We start from the raw sequence: 13,615 nt of genomic DNA, 5'->3' as shown, positions 1-13,615 counted from the left end.
GTGTGTGTGTGTATATATATATATACATATACACACACACACACACATATAATATGTGTGTATAGAGAGAGAGAGATATCACACACACAGTGGTAAATAGGGAGGGTACAGGAGCTTGAGGCACACTTATGGCGACTGAAGTGGGTGTGGTATGATATGTCGACATTCATCATGTAGACTGTGATGGAATAGCGACATATCATCCCTGTTGGCCCACTTACATGCTCCTGATGGCTGTGGCAGCTCCAGCGCGGCTTCCGGGTACCAGCATTTATGACCTGACCTCTGCTGCTCCTGCCTTCCGGTGAGTATCCCACTTCTTCCCCTGCAGCCTAACCCTAACCTTCCCCTAGTGCCTAACCAGGGCCAGCTCTTGGGATGTTCGACCAGTGCAGTTGAAAAGTGGTGCTCTCCCCAACATCCCGATTTCAGTGGGACAGCACTGTCCCGCTGTTCCACCCATGGGCCGAAGTGGCCCATGGGTGGTCTGGTTGGGAGGTCGGGTACCCCCACCGATGCACCTGTGCGGCTGTGCTAGACCCCGGAGTCTGAATGGATGCTGTGTGCAAGCGCGCGGATCCATTCAGTGCTGGGAGAGGCCTGGGGGATACCCAGCTAGTGACAAAGTGCTGGGCGTTACACCTGACGTTACACGGGACGTTACACGGGAGGAGTGCCATGCGGGCATGCCCCAAATAATGTCATTTAGGGGGCATGGCCTATAGTAATTAGGGGGCGACTACCACCTGGGCGGCACAGGGGGTGCTAACCCTGGAGCTGGCCCTGTGCCTAACCTCCCTGCACAGCCTAACCCTAATCCCTACCTCTAACCCTCCCTGTAGTGCCTAACAGCCAGCCTCCGCAATCTAACTGTATACTCCCCTAGTGCCTAACCCTCCGTTCAGTGTCTAAAACCTATCCTCCTCCCCCACAGCCTAGCTTCCACTAGTGCAGGGGTGGAGAACCTCAGGCCTCGGGCCATATAAGGCCCGCAGAGTCATTTGGTCTGGCCCTCTGAGCTTTTCTCTGCTAGCCTCATCTGGCTAGCAGGGGGCCTAGAATGGCACCCTGCAGCCAGAATCTATGTAGCAGTGCCGCCTGGAGCTTAGGACACCTCAGACGGTCACACCGCTGCCCTTACAGCTCCCTAGAGAATCCTCAGGATGCTCCTGGAATTACTGTAATCACCGGCGACGTCACATCAAGGGAGCATAGCCTGCATCGGGCCCGTGAATAATGTTATATATATCATAAAGTTCCCCACACCTGCCCCAGGGCCTAACCCCCCCCATACACAAATACAGTCATTTTTTCATTAATTTGCATGACAACATGATGAATGTTAACATTTATGACTGTCGGTTTGTATAAAATACACTAAAATCCATTTAAGCAATCATCGTCTCAGAACTTGTATTCATTCTTTTGTCAAGATTACCAAAAGGACAAATACAAGTTCTGAAACATTGATTACGTAAATGGATCAGTGTGTTTTATACAGGCCGTCCAGAGTGACACACCCATACACACACACACACACACACACACACACAATCAGCTGGCTCCAGAGCGCAACACACACACACAATCAGCTTACTCCAGACCGCCCTGTGCCGGCACAGCCCCCCAAGTGCATGACGTTATGCTGTCCCATAGAGGGGCCTGGAATTGTAACCCTGCCCGGAGCATCCTGAGGACGCTGCAAAGACTGCAGAGTGTCTGACTGGGCAGCACTGCAGGAGTGATACTGGCACCCTGCTAGCCAGTAACAAGAACCATGGGGTAGCGACAGTGCTGCAAACAGAGTCCTTCGCTCTGTGCAGCATCACCGGTCGCATACCTGTACTTATGGCACTGTATACAGTCAAACCAGGCCCACAACACAGGCCACACCCCCAGTGGCGGAACTCGTGACTGGTGGGCCTATGTGCAGAAATATGTTTTGGGCCCCCCTCTTCTGCCCCACCCCAAGTTCATAGTGCCGTGGGTGACAGAAAAAGGTAGAGGGTGACAGGGAGATGGTGACAGGCAGTGGCTGATAAGGAGAGGGTGACATGGAGAGGATGACAGGGACTGGGTGACAGGAAGAGGGTGATAGGGAGATGATGACAGGCAGTGGCTGATAAGGAGACGGTGACAGGGAGAGGGTGACATGGGCTGGGTGACAGGGAGAGGATGACAGGGACTGGGTGACAGGAAGAGGGTGATAGGGAAAGGGTGACAGGCAGTGTGTGACTGGAACTGGATGACAGGGAGAGGGTGATGGAGAGGATGATGAAGAGGGTGAGAGGCAGTGGGTGACAGGGAGAGGGTGACAGGGAGAGGTGACAGGGAGAGGGTGACAAATATATTACTTATATCATACCTCCCAACATGACCCTCTCCAGGAGGGACACAATGCTCTGGTCCTGGACTTCCCTGGTAATAGGCGGGGCTACAGCGCAGTTCAAATAGGGGAGCCACACCAACTGTCATTTCACACACTGCCATATATCACTGGCTGGGACTCACTGGCAGTTGGGGTGACTCCCTTATTTGAATTTTGGACTGTGCTGCAGCCCCACCTCTGGAGCCTCCACCAATCATAAATTACCAGGGAAGTCCAGGACCAGAGCATTGTGTCCCTCCTGGAGAGGGTCATGTTGGGAGGTATGCTTATATTACTATTTACTTACGTGATCCCAGAACTGGAGCTCATGGATCCTCCTCTCCTCCTTGGATTTTAACATCGGGGACAGTCATGAAATTGTGACATCAGATCCCAGGCACCAGTAGCAAGGACTACCTCAGAGAGGAAGAACCAGGCCAGTCGGGGAAAAGCAGGGTGGGACCGGGAGGAGCAGGTAGGAGAGAGGATATAAGGGGAGGAGAGGGGGGCCCAGCCAACTCCAGCCGGATCACATCCACGACCACAGGCAGCGCATCATTCCATAATGTTACCACTGGGACGGGTTGGCGTCACGTGGTGGTGTATAATCAGTCAATCTGACTCATTATAATGCAGCCAGCAGCAGGACCCTTTATTGCAGTGGGCCCCAGTGGAATGCGCCAGCTGCACCGCCGGTAGTTCCGCCACCTGCACACCCCTATGTAAATCACACCTACACCACACTGGTCATGCCCCCACATCACCAGTCACACTGCTGCAGCGCTGGTCACACCCCCTGCAGCGGCACACAATAGGTCCTTCATAAATGTCAGCTCCAGGCCCATGTGGACATTATTCTGGCACTGGATGTAACCTCCTATATATTGCATCACTTAGTACTCAGATATATCGATAATAAAATACACATATTGTGGCCAGTGCAGAGGTGGATGCAAAATCGGGCGCAATTGCTTCTGCATTTTGAGCACAATAAATGCGTATTTTTTATCTGTATAAAGAGCAGTTGGTGTATCAGCAATCCCGCTAGTGTCACTATTATCACCGCCAAATAGCGCACACATAACAACAATATCGTCCCTTTATCTGTCACCTAGACACAGGGCAAGCAGGTGCTCTCAGGGCTGAACCAATATTCCTCCTACCACCTCACTGAGAACTAGTGACATCAGAGGCACAAAGTGTACGTCAGTAGTTCCTAGTGTACTGAGAGGCAGCATTACCGGTCATTCTACCTGTATAACTACTGATACTTATACAGGTCACTTATTATTGAGGTGCAGTTTCCCTGTAAAGCAGACTACTATGACATCACAGTGTGTGATGTCATTACTGCCATATAACCTCCCCTCCCAGACACAGGCCCCTGATTTGCAATGAGGTGTACACAGAGCAAGATGCTTTGGATCCTATGCTGTGAGTATTCCAACATTTAGCTTGCATGCATGTAACATTATTTTATATTTATTTTATAAATGTAACCAAAGAGAGGCAGGCACATTTCTCGGGTTCCTTTACATAGACGCCACTTATCCCTGGGACATACATGCCACAGTTAGGCTTTTATATATCATATTTGCCAGGGCCGGACTGGGACCAAAAATAGGGCCTGGCATTTAAAGCACACAGGCCCACCTCGTATCAGCATCTGACTCCTGGCATAGACTCCTCCCCTTACTATTCCTGACTCCTCCCACTTCTTAGTCTATGCTCTTACAACTATATATAATATTAGGACATAGAAGTGTACATTATTCTTTGTATTAAAATACACACACTACAGAGCTCATCCTGCAGGGGATTCATACATGTGCTATAGTTAAACATTTGGTATTTGGTTGGTTCTGTTAGGTAACGCTGGCACTACATTGGCATAACTCCCAATTTTTGAAGATGGGGAAGAGGGACACTTGTGAGCACGCACCCAAAAATAGGGCTGTCATTCTCAAGGGCTGCTGCAGGCGACAGGGCGTGCGCCAACAAATCCAAAGACCGACATTGGCCGGGCCAGTCCAGCCCATCTGGGCATTGGTCCTTCTAGCATTTGCCAGAACTTCCAGATGGGCAGTCCAACCCTGATATCTGCCAAGATTGCCCAGCCAGAAAGTGGAGCAAGCTGTGCGTGTGGGGCTCACACTAAAAGGAGGGTGTGTGGTTTCCAATGTTTATTCATGTGTATTTATTAGAAAACGTACATAGCAGTACATGAACATAACACACTATTGCATAGTCATATATACACAGGTAAAGGCTGTAACATGTTGTCTTTGTACTTACAGTCCTTGCATTTCTCCCTGGCATACAGTGCCAATTGGAAGATTATGAATATGATGGAGATATTGTGAGTATCATTTTGTTTATTCATATTTAATAGTATTTAAATATTTTGTGACACGTGCATCAAAATGTCATTGAGTTATGAATCATACTTGCCAACTCTCCCTGATTGTCAGGGAGACTACCTGAAGTAATAGCAGATATCTCCCTGACTCCCTGAAGAGTCCAGCAATCTCCCTGATTGCACCTTACTCCATTAGGAAGCTGTTATATACTTGGGAAAATAAAATTCAGAGACATATACATTCAAATGGGCTCATCAGTGTCATTTCCCTGCATTGAGATGTGTGGCTCGGTCTTCCAGAAATACGAATCCATCCGAATTTCATGAATCCGGGTAAATCCAAGTCACGGTTCTGATCTCCTGAGACGCGGTTCTAATGTTTTCGTGGTTCAGAATTCAGATTTTAAATCCGAATTTTGGGTTTTGGATTGCATAAATTACATGATTTTAGCTGTTTTTATTTATTTTTTAATCTATTTTGTTTTTTAAATTCACATCCAAAACCAAAACCAACACACTTAAGGGTGGTTTTGCAAATCCAAAACCCCAAAAAATACAATGATGAATCCAGCTCCAAAACCAAAACACGGGGGCCAGCAAACATCGCTAATTTTCATATAAGGTTTCTTTCGGCCTCTTATATGGAACCCCTTGTAAAACACAATACAAGAGCAAGCCCTGAAAAGTATCAGTGTGATTTCATTAACAAGTAGATTTTGCGTAGAAACTACTTTAGTCATTAGGGCTCAAATACTATGAATAAATGTTATTATTAATAATAATATTATTATTATTATTATTATTGTATCTGATTTGTAAAGCATTACCCTGGGCAGCAATAGACAGAAAGGAAAACACATGATAACTAAAACAGGGACATAAATGGTAGACAAAAAAAATAAAATGGTTTGGGAGGGCCCTGCTCATGGGTTAGATTACAGTCTAAGGAGAAAATGTCACATTTTAGATGGGAAGAGTGAGACTAACTCAGAAAGAGGATTAAGACCGTTCCAAAATGGGATTACTGGTGGATTTATTATAGGTAGAAATAGAGTAGTATATGTGGGAGTAGGGTAGGTGTGAGGGCATACCAGTGTGAGTAGTATAGGAGGAGTAGGATAGGTGTGAGGGTGTACCAGTGTTAGTATAGGAGGAGTAGGATAGGAGTGAGGGGGTACCAGTGTGAGTAGTATATGTGGGAGTAGGGTAGGTGTGAGGGTATACCAACGTGAGTAGTATAGGTGAAGTAGGCTCAGTGTGATCATATACCAGTGTGAATAGTATAAGTGGGAGTAGGGTAGGTGTGAAGGTATACCATGGTGAGTAGTATAGGACGAGTAGGGTAGGTGTGAGGGTGTACCAGTGTGAGTAATATATGTGGGAGTAGGGTAGGTGTGAGGCTGTACCAGTGTGAGTAGTATAGGTGGGAATAGATGTGATGGTGTACCTGTGTGAGTTATATAGTTGGGAGTAGGGTAGGTGTGAGGCTGTACCAGTGAGAGTAGGGTAGGTGTGAGGGCATACCAATGTGAGTAGTATAGGTTATAGTAGATGTGATGGTGTAACAGTAAGAGTAGTATATGTGGGAGTAGGGCAGGTGTGAGGCTGTACCAGTGGGAGTAGGGTAGGTGTGAGGGCATACCAATGTGAGTAGTATAGGTTGGAGTAGATGTGATGGTGTACTAGTGAGAGTAGTATAGCTGGGAGTAGGGTAGGTGTGAGGGCATGCCAATGTGAGTAGTATAGGTGGGAGTAGGGTAGGTGTGAGGGTATACCAGTGTAAGTAGTATAGGTTGGAGTGGGGTAGGTGTGAGGCTAAAATATACACAGTCTGGCTACTGATGACATTGCCACATACTCTTAGCAGTTACCTGTGGACCAATTTTCATAAATATCCCATTGTACATTATATATACAGCAGCAGTTTTTAACTTGACAAAACATTTATCTTTATAGTTGTATCACTGTTTTTTTTTTTTTATCTATATAGTCTCCCCTTACACACCCTGAAGGAGAGGTTAGTGCCCCCAAGGACACCATGGGAGAGGCCAGCAATTCCAAGACCACCACAGAAGAGGCCAGTGCCCCTGAGACTACCACCAATGAGGCCAGTGCCCCTGAGATTGCCTTTGTAGAGTCCAAAGACCCTGACATCACCATGGGTAAGGCCAGTGCCCCCAAGACCACCGGAGAGGACAGTGCCTCTGAGACCACCTCAGGAGAGGCCAGCACCTCTGAAGCTACTATGGATGAGGCCAGTGCCCCTGAAATTGCCACAGTAGAGGCCAGTATCCCTGAGGCTGCCATGGGTGAGGCCAGTGCCCCCATAAACATTAGAGAAGCTAGCACCCTCAAAATGATCACAATTGCTGCTAAAATAATTGAAAAAGCCAGGGTCATTGGAGTGGCCAGAACCCGCAAGACCAAAGGAGAGGCCAGTGCACCTGAGTCAGCCATTGAAGAGCCCAGTGCCCCTGAGATCACATCTGTCAAGTCCAGTGACCCCAACATCACCATGGATGAGGCAAGTGCCCCCAAGACTGCCACCAGAGAGGCCAGTGCCTCTGAGATCACCTCAGGAGAGGCCAGCACCCCTGAGGCCACTATGGGAGAGGCCAATGCCCCTGAGATTGCCACAGTGGAGGCCAGTGTCCCTGAGGCAGCCATGGGTGAGGCCGGTGCCCCCTTAAACATTAGACAAGCTAGCACCCTCAAAATGATCACCATTGCCGCTAAAATAACTGGAAAAGCCAGGGACATTGGAGTGGCCAGGTCCCACGTGACCAACAGAGAGGCCAGTGCCTCAATGCCCCCTGAACAATACCAACCTCCTTCAAGTTATCTGCAGTTTTGGGTGGTGACCTTGTGCATACTTATTCTTGTACAGGCGCTGATATTTTGTGTTGCAATTGTGTCACACTATCATTACAATAACAAGAACCCCAAACAAGACCACAGCCCTGACATTCAGGAGCCATGAAGAGAGACATGTGCCCCCACCACCACCCTGAATGGCATGTGCCCCCACCACCAACAAAGATGCACAACCCCCACACCCCCAGGGTGGCATGCCCCACCACCATCATTGGGCTCCCACTATCAACCAAAGAGCCATGAACCCTGAGGTCCACTTAAACATCGTACTCAGAAATTGGTATTTGGAATTTTCTTTCCCTAGCTGGAGTGGACTGAGATACATGCTTGAAACATTTATGATTCAAATACATGGCTTTAAACTCTCTTAACTGTATGTGTGTTAATTACCCCCTTTGGTTATAATGATTTGGTGTATAAAGATACTACACTTATGGTCCTGATTCATTACGGAACGCAATTGTTATTGCAATAGTGATTACGCACGCAGTCTCACTGTGATAGTATGCTAATCCATTGCGATCACTATGCCTGTGCAGCACTACATAAGGACGCCCACTTTACCTTACACACATCCGTAATCCATAGCAAGATAGTAAAACCATCGGTAACACAGAGTATCATCGCAGCCTCACGCACACTTGCACAAGCTCTGACCTTACTCAGGAATTGATAACCTCATCACACGCTATGAGTTCTCAAACTGCCTAAGGCTTTGCTGTGAATAAGTTATGCACGCCCATGCAACAGCGTTCAAACGCACTAGCACATCTATGTTTCTCTGACCCCCCCGTCACCTCCCCACAAATGGCGCTTCCTGTCAATCCCTCGATTGGTCTGCGCAGTCCCCATAGCAGTGGCTGGTTCACACACTGTGATGCATACGCATATGCAGAATGGAACAATGGGCCGATTGCGTGTGTATTTGCAGTTGCGAATGAATCAGGCCATATGATTGCTATTATGTCTCTGTTGTTTTCCCAATTGGAGTGTTTGCACCCTGATTGCACCTTGGGGAGCTACTACTTAGTTACATGGCTCAGATATTCATTACTTTCTGGCATAGGGACACACAACTTTCACCTCGGAAAGTAAGACACATTTCCTGTGTTTTCATGTTATTACACCTTTTTGTGTTTGTTTCTTATTGTTGAGGGCACCATGTCTCAGTAAGGTTCTACAAGTGGGCTGCCCTAGAATAAATTGGAGAACATTTTCGTGCACACTGAAGGTTAAAGATATTAAAGCTGAATATTGCTGCCCTGAACAAAAACAGTTTCCTATTATCTGCAAAAGAAAAACAGCCTAAACCTGCTTTGGGATATGAGAGCTGACAGCAATGGGCCTAATACAGAGATAGATGTAAATATCTCCGCCTCTGTCTCTTTCTTTCTCTGAGGCTCTGCTAAAGTATGCAAAAGCCACAGGAAGGTGCTTTCAGTTATAAGATTCCCACTGCCGGCTTCTGTATTCCGCTGCTGCGTCTGAGGACGCGGCATCGAATCAACTGCATGACCATTGGACATCTGAGTAACAATCAGGTTATCAGGATGTCAAGTTAAATAACACAGGGCCTGATTCAGTAAGGAATGCAACTGCTAATGAAATTGCTAATACGCACGCAGTTCCACTGCGATAGTATGCTAATTGTGATCGCCATGCCACTGCAGCACTACATAAGGACGCCCACTTTACCTTACACACATCTGAAATGATAGAAAGAGTGCGAAACCATCGGTATAATCAAGTACCATCGCAGCCTCACGCACACTTGCACATGGTCTGACCTTACTCAGAAATTGCTAACTTTATCGCACACTATGAGGCCTCAGGCTGCGTTGGGCGTCTCAGTGGATACTTAAAGCATGCCCCTGCAATGGCGTTCAAACGCCCTGGCGCGCCTGGGTTTCTCCCCCCCCAGTAACCACCCACGAACGGTACTTTCTGTCAATCACTATGCAATGGGTCTGCGTAGTCACTGCGATGGCAGTCCGGATTGCAGTGGCCGGTTCGCGCACGCACACTGTGATGTATTCGTATGCACAGAATGCAACAATTGGCCGATTGCGTGCATATTAGCAACTGCGATCCAAGCTGAATCAGACCCACAGTAGGGTCTTTACAAAGAAGCAAGATATCATGTTACTGGAATCCAGTTCTTACCAAGTAACGCCTATGTCAAGATACAAACTGTTAGCTCAGTCCCTTTGCTGCACATTTTGCCCTGGCCACCAAAAAACATTCTGCAGATGCCAAGTTCTGCACTTTCCTGACCAATTACTGACTTCATAGGGAGAGCGCAGTCCTGATCCACATTACCTAGACACCACAAATAGTGCCAGTGTTGGATTGGATTTCTGCATTATTCTTAAGCGTTCTGTTCCTGTGCACAACTGCTTTCAGGAACTCCTCTGGCTTCTTCAGAACCGGGCAGAACAGCAGGGATAAAATGTAGGGCCAGAATGTATTATTTCCTTACTGCACATCACTTATTTAATGGGCCCTGCTGGTCAGCACTGTTGAAAATGGAGTACACGCTACTGCTCAGACTCCATGATAGTTCCTATGGGGAGGCTTCATTCCCTAACCAAGATGGCTGCTGAACCTAGCACTGTGCATGCACTGTGCCATCTTGTCACTATGTAAGAGCGATGCAGTGGTACACGGCTCGAGTGAGATCTGTGATTTACCTACTCCAGAAGCATTTTCAGAGTGATCCTGCATCACTACCCACATCCTGCATATACTCACTGGCTGGTGAGCTGTGTGACTCCCGCTCAAGCTCCACTGCATCCAACTAGTGTGTATCTGAGTACTGCTGTACCCATCACTTCTTCAATAAACCACTATACTGGCCACAACAAATGTACAGTGCACACTGCCACAGAACACATAGTGAAGACAGCACAGAGGCCCTGATTCAGAGCCGGACGCTCTGACAGAGCGCTCGCTCTGAATCAGGGCCGCCCTTCCTGATTTTAGAGTGGCCTCCTGGCTGCTCGCATAGCTGTGGGTGACCACCCACAGCTATAGCAAGCGGCCAAAAAGATGGTCGCGATGGTCAAGACCATCGGGCTTGTGACGAGACCCTTGTGGTAGCGTCTCATCTGCCGCAAGCCCTGGAGTGCTTTTGGCTCTATCAGAGCCAAAAGCACTCCCACTGACATCACTTGTGATGTCAGTGGGGCCGGCCCCAGATGGTAGGCATTCCCATGGGAACGCCTCCATCTGGCCAGCCACGCCCCTGCATGCCCACCAAAGGGGGCGTGCTGTCACTCACCATCGACAGCATGCCCCCTTTGTAGCGAGACCCATAGCGACGGCTTGCCCGTCGCTATCCGGGTCTCGCGCATGCGCACGACGGAGCCGGGTCCGTTGTGCGCATGCGCACTGGCCCAACATCAACCTGCTTGCGAGCGCTCAGCGCTCGCGAGTGGGCCTGAATTTGACCCAGGGTCCCTGATTCAGAGCTGGACGCTCTGACAGAGAGCTCGCTCTGAATCAGGGCAGGGCTATTTTTTTTTTAGAACGGCCTGGCCGCTCGCATAGCTGTGGGTGACCACCCACAGCTATAGCAAGCGGCCAGGAAGATGGTCGCAATGGTCATGACCATCGCGACCATCGGGCTTGCAACGAGACCCTTGTGTAACAGAGCCGAAATCTCTCCCACTGACATCACTCTTGATGTCAGTGGGGCCGGCCCCAAATGGAGGCGTTCACATGGGAATGCCTCCGTTTGGGCAGCCACTCCCCCAGCCTGCCCACCAAAGGGGGCGTGCTGTCACTCAACATCGACAGCACGCCCCCTTTGGTACAAGACCCGGAGCAACAGATTGCCCGTCGCTATCCGGGTCTCGCACATGCGCACGATGGAGCCGGCTCCATCGTGCACATGCACACAGGCCCACCATCGACCCAGTTGCGAGCGCACACCACTTGCGACCGGATCAGAATCAGGCCCAGAGTGTTTCCAGTGCAGCGTAGTAGCAGCGAAGCATAGAGCTCACAAGCTGTATCATTATGCAATGATTATGCAACATGCATACAGCCATAAATGGGTTTATCAAGCTAAAAGGTGCAGAAAATTTTATGACCTGGAAATAAATGCAATTAAAGTGTGAAAGGTTGTAGACGGTCACAGTAGACAAACATAATTCCAGTGGTGTGCTACCAGAAGTTTTGACCCTCAAGTTTTTAGAGTCTCTAGAGTCCTGGCCCTCCTTCAAATGGGACTGGACTTTAGTCTCCGCCTGGCCTCGCTGAAAGTGCATGTTTCTGCTTTGTCCATTTGGTTCCAGCGCATAATTGCTCCACTGCTGGATGTTCACACCTTCCTTCAGGATGTCCTCCGAATTCAACCTCCCTTCGTTCCTCCGGTGTCAATGTGGGATTTGTAAGTGGTTCTCCAGGCCCTTCAGAGCCCTCCATTTGAACCCCTGGAATCTGTGAAACTCAAGTGGCTCACAGCGAAGACTTTCTTTCTCCTGGCTCTTGTGTCCTCCCATAGGGTGTCAGATTTAGTCGCACTTTCCTGTCACTCCCCATTTCTGATCTTTCATCTGGACAAGGCTGTTCTTCGAACTTGTCCTGACTTCCTTTCCAAGGTTGTTTCTCATTTCCATATGAATGAGGAAATCGTAGTACTGGGCTTCCAATCACCAGACCTCTCGGCAGGTGAGGCCTACTTGAATGTGGTCCGTGCTCTCAGGATCTACGTGGACCGTACAAGTTCTCTTCGGAAAACAGATTCCCTATTTGTCCTCTATGGATTCCACGAGAAGGGCTGGCCAGCTAACAAACAGACTCTGGCCAGATGGCTTCGCGTGACTATCTCACAGGTTTACACACATATGAGCCTTCCTGTGCCGGCTACCATCTCTGCTCCTTCTACTCGCTCCGTGGGACTCTCGTGGGCAGCTCGCTGTGGCGCCTCAGCTGAATAGCTTTGTAAGGTGGCCACGTGGTCTTCTGTCCACACCTTTCTTATGTTTTATGCCTTCGATACCTTTGCCTCTCAGGATGCTTCATTTGGACGCAGGATACTCCTCTCAGTTCAGGAGCATCCCCACCCTTGAATACTGCTATGGGATATCCACTGTGGATCCTTATGGACCCTGAAGAAGAAAATGAGAGTTATGGTAAAACTTACCTTTGTTAACTCTCTTTCTTTGAAGTCCATAGGGTCCACAAGGCACCTGCCCTGATGCCCCTGGCTTCTCTGGGTTGGGTTTCCTGGTCACCAGGTTTTCAGTCTCTTTGATGTGAGAGTGTGATTCTTCTGTGTACCAGTCTTCCTTCTCTCCTCTCCTCCTCCTGCCTTCAGCTTGTTAACAAACTGATTTGCCTCAGGCTCAGGGACGGGGTTTACGGGGGAGGGACCATTGCTTCCTGGCAGTTGAAATCTTAGCTGTTTGGTGTCCGGTCCATATCCACCACCTACACCCCACAGTAGACCCAGGTGCAGATCCAAGCTCAAACGATATACAGTATGTCAGTGGTTCCCAAACTTTTTTGAATCATGGTGCCCTAAAGCAGTTCTGGCCAACCTGTGGCTCTTCAGCTGTTGTAAAACTACAAGTCCTAGCATGCTTTATCAGCTGATCAGTGGGAGGGTATGCTGGGACTTATATTTTCACAATAGCTGGAGAGCCACAGGCCTGCCTAGAGTATCATCAGTTTTTATTATGATATCTTTGTCTTTTACAAAGGATTTTTCTATTATGGAAGATGCAAAAACTTGCACAACCTCCAAATACAGAACTAGCAAACCTGTGACTTCATTCGAATCCAATACAACAAAGGACAAGTATAAAATTGAAGATCAAATCACCTGTGATACCAGCGGAGTAATGTATCTGCTAACATGCCCATGTATGAAACAATCTGTAGGGAAAACAACAAGATCTTTAAAACAAAGGATACATGAGCATCAAAGAAATATACTGAAAGGATTCGATTAACATAGTGTCTCACATCATTTTAAAAAAGCGCACAATAACCCTACTGACCGAGAC

The 13,615-nt window shown here is 48.3% G+C and overlaps 1 protein-coding gene across 1 annotated transcript in view; it reads left to right on the top strand.

The window, feature by feature from the left end:
* Positions 1-10,252: 10,252 nt before the first annotated feature.
* LOC148431093 (vitamin D3 hydroxylase-associated protein-like) overlaps positions 10,253-13,615 on the top strand; it is a gene marked incomplete at its 3' end in the record, with an annotated part of 34,793 nt that continues 31,430 nt past the window's right edge. The window contains exons 1-2 of the mRNA XM_088466356.1: positions 10,253-10,273; positions 13,310-13,447. Of these exons, the coding sequence (XP_088322482.1) occupies positions 10,253-10,273; positions 13,310-13,447 (159 nt within the window). The remainder of the gene's footprint in view (positions 10,274-13,309; positions 13,448-13,615) is intronic.

The sequence above is a fragment of the Taudactylus pleione genome, unplaced genomic scaffold (genome assembly GCF_031769625.1).
Source record: "Taudactylus pleione unplaced genomic scaffold, aTauple2 ptg002904l, whole genome shotgun sequence".
Classification (NCBI taxonomy): Eukaryota; Metazoa; Chordata; class Amphibia; order Anura; family Myobatrachidae; genus Taudactylus; species Taudactylus pleione.
This window is presented reverse-complemented; position numbering and strand designations above follow the sequence as displayed.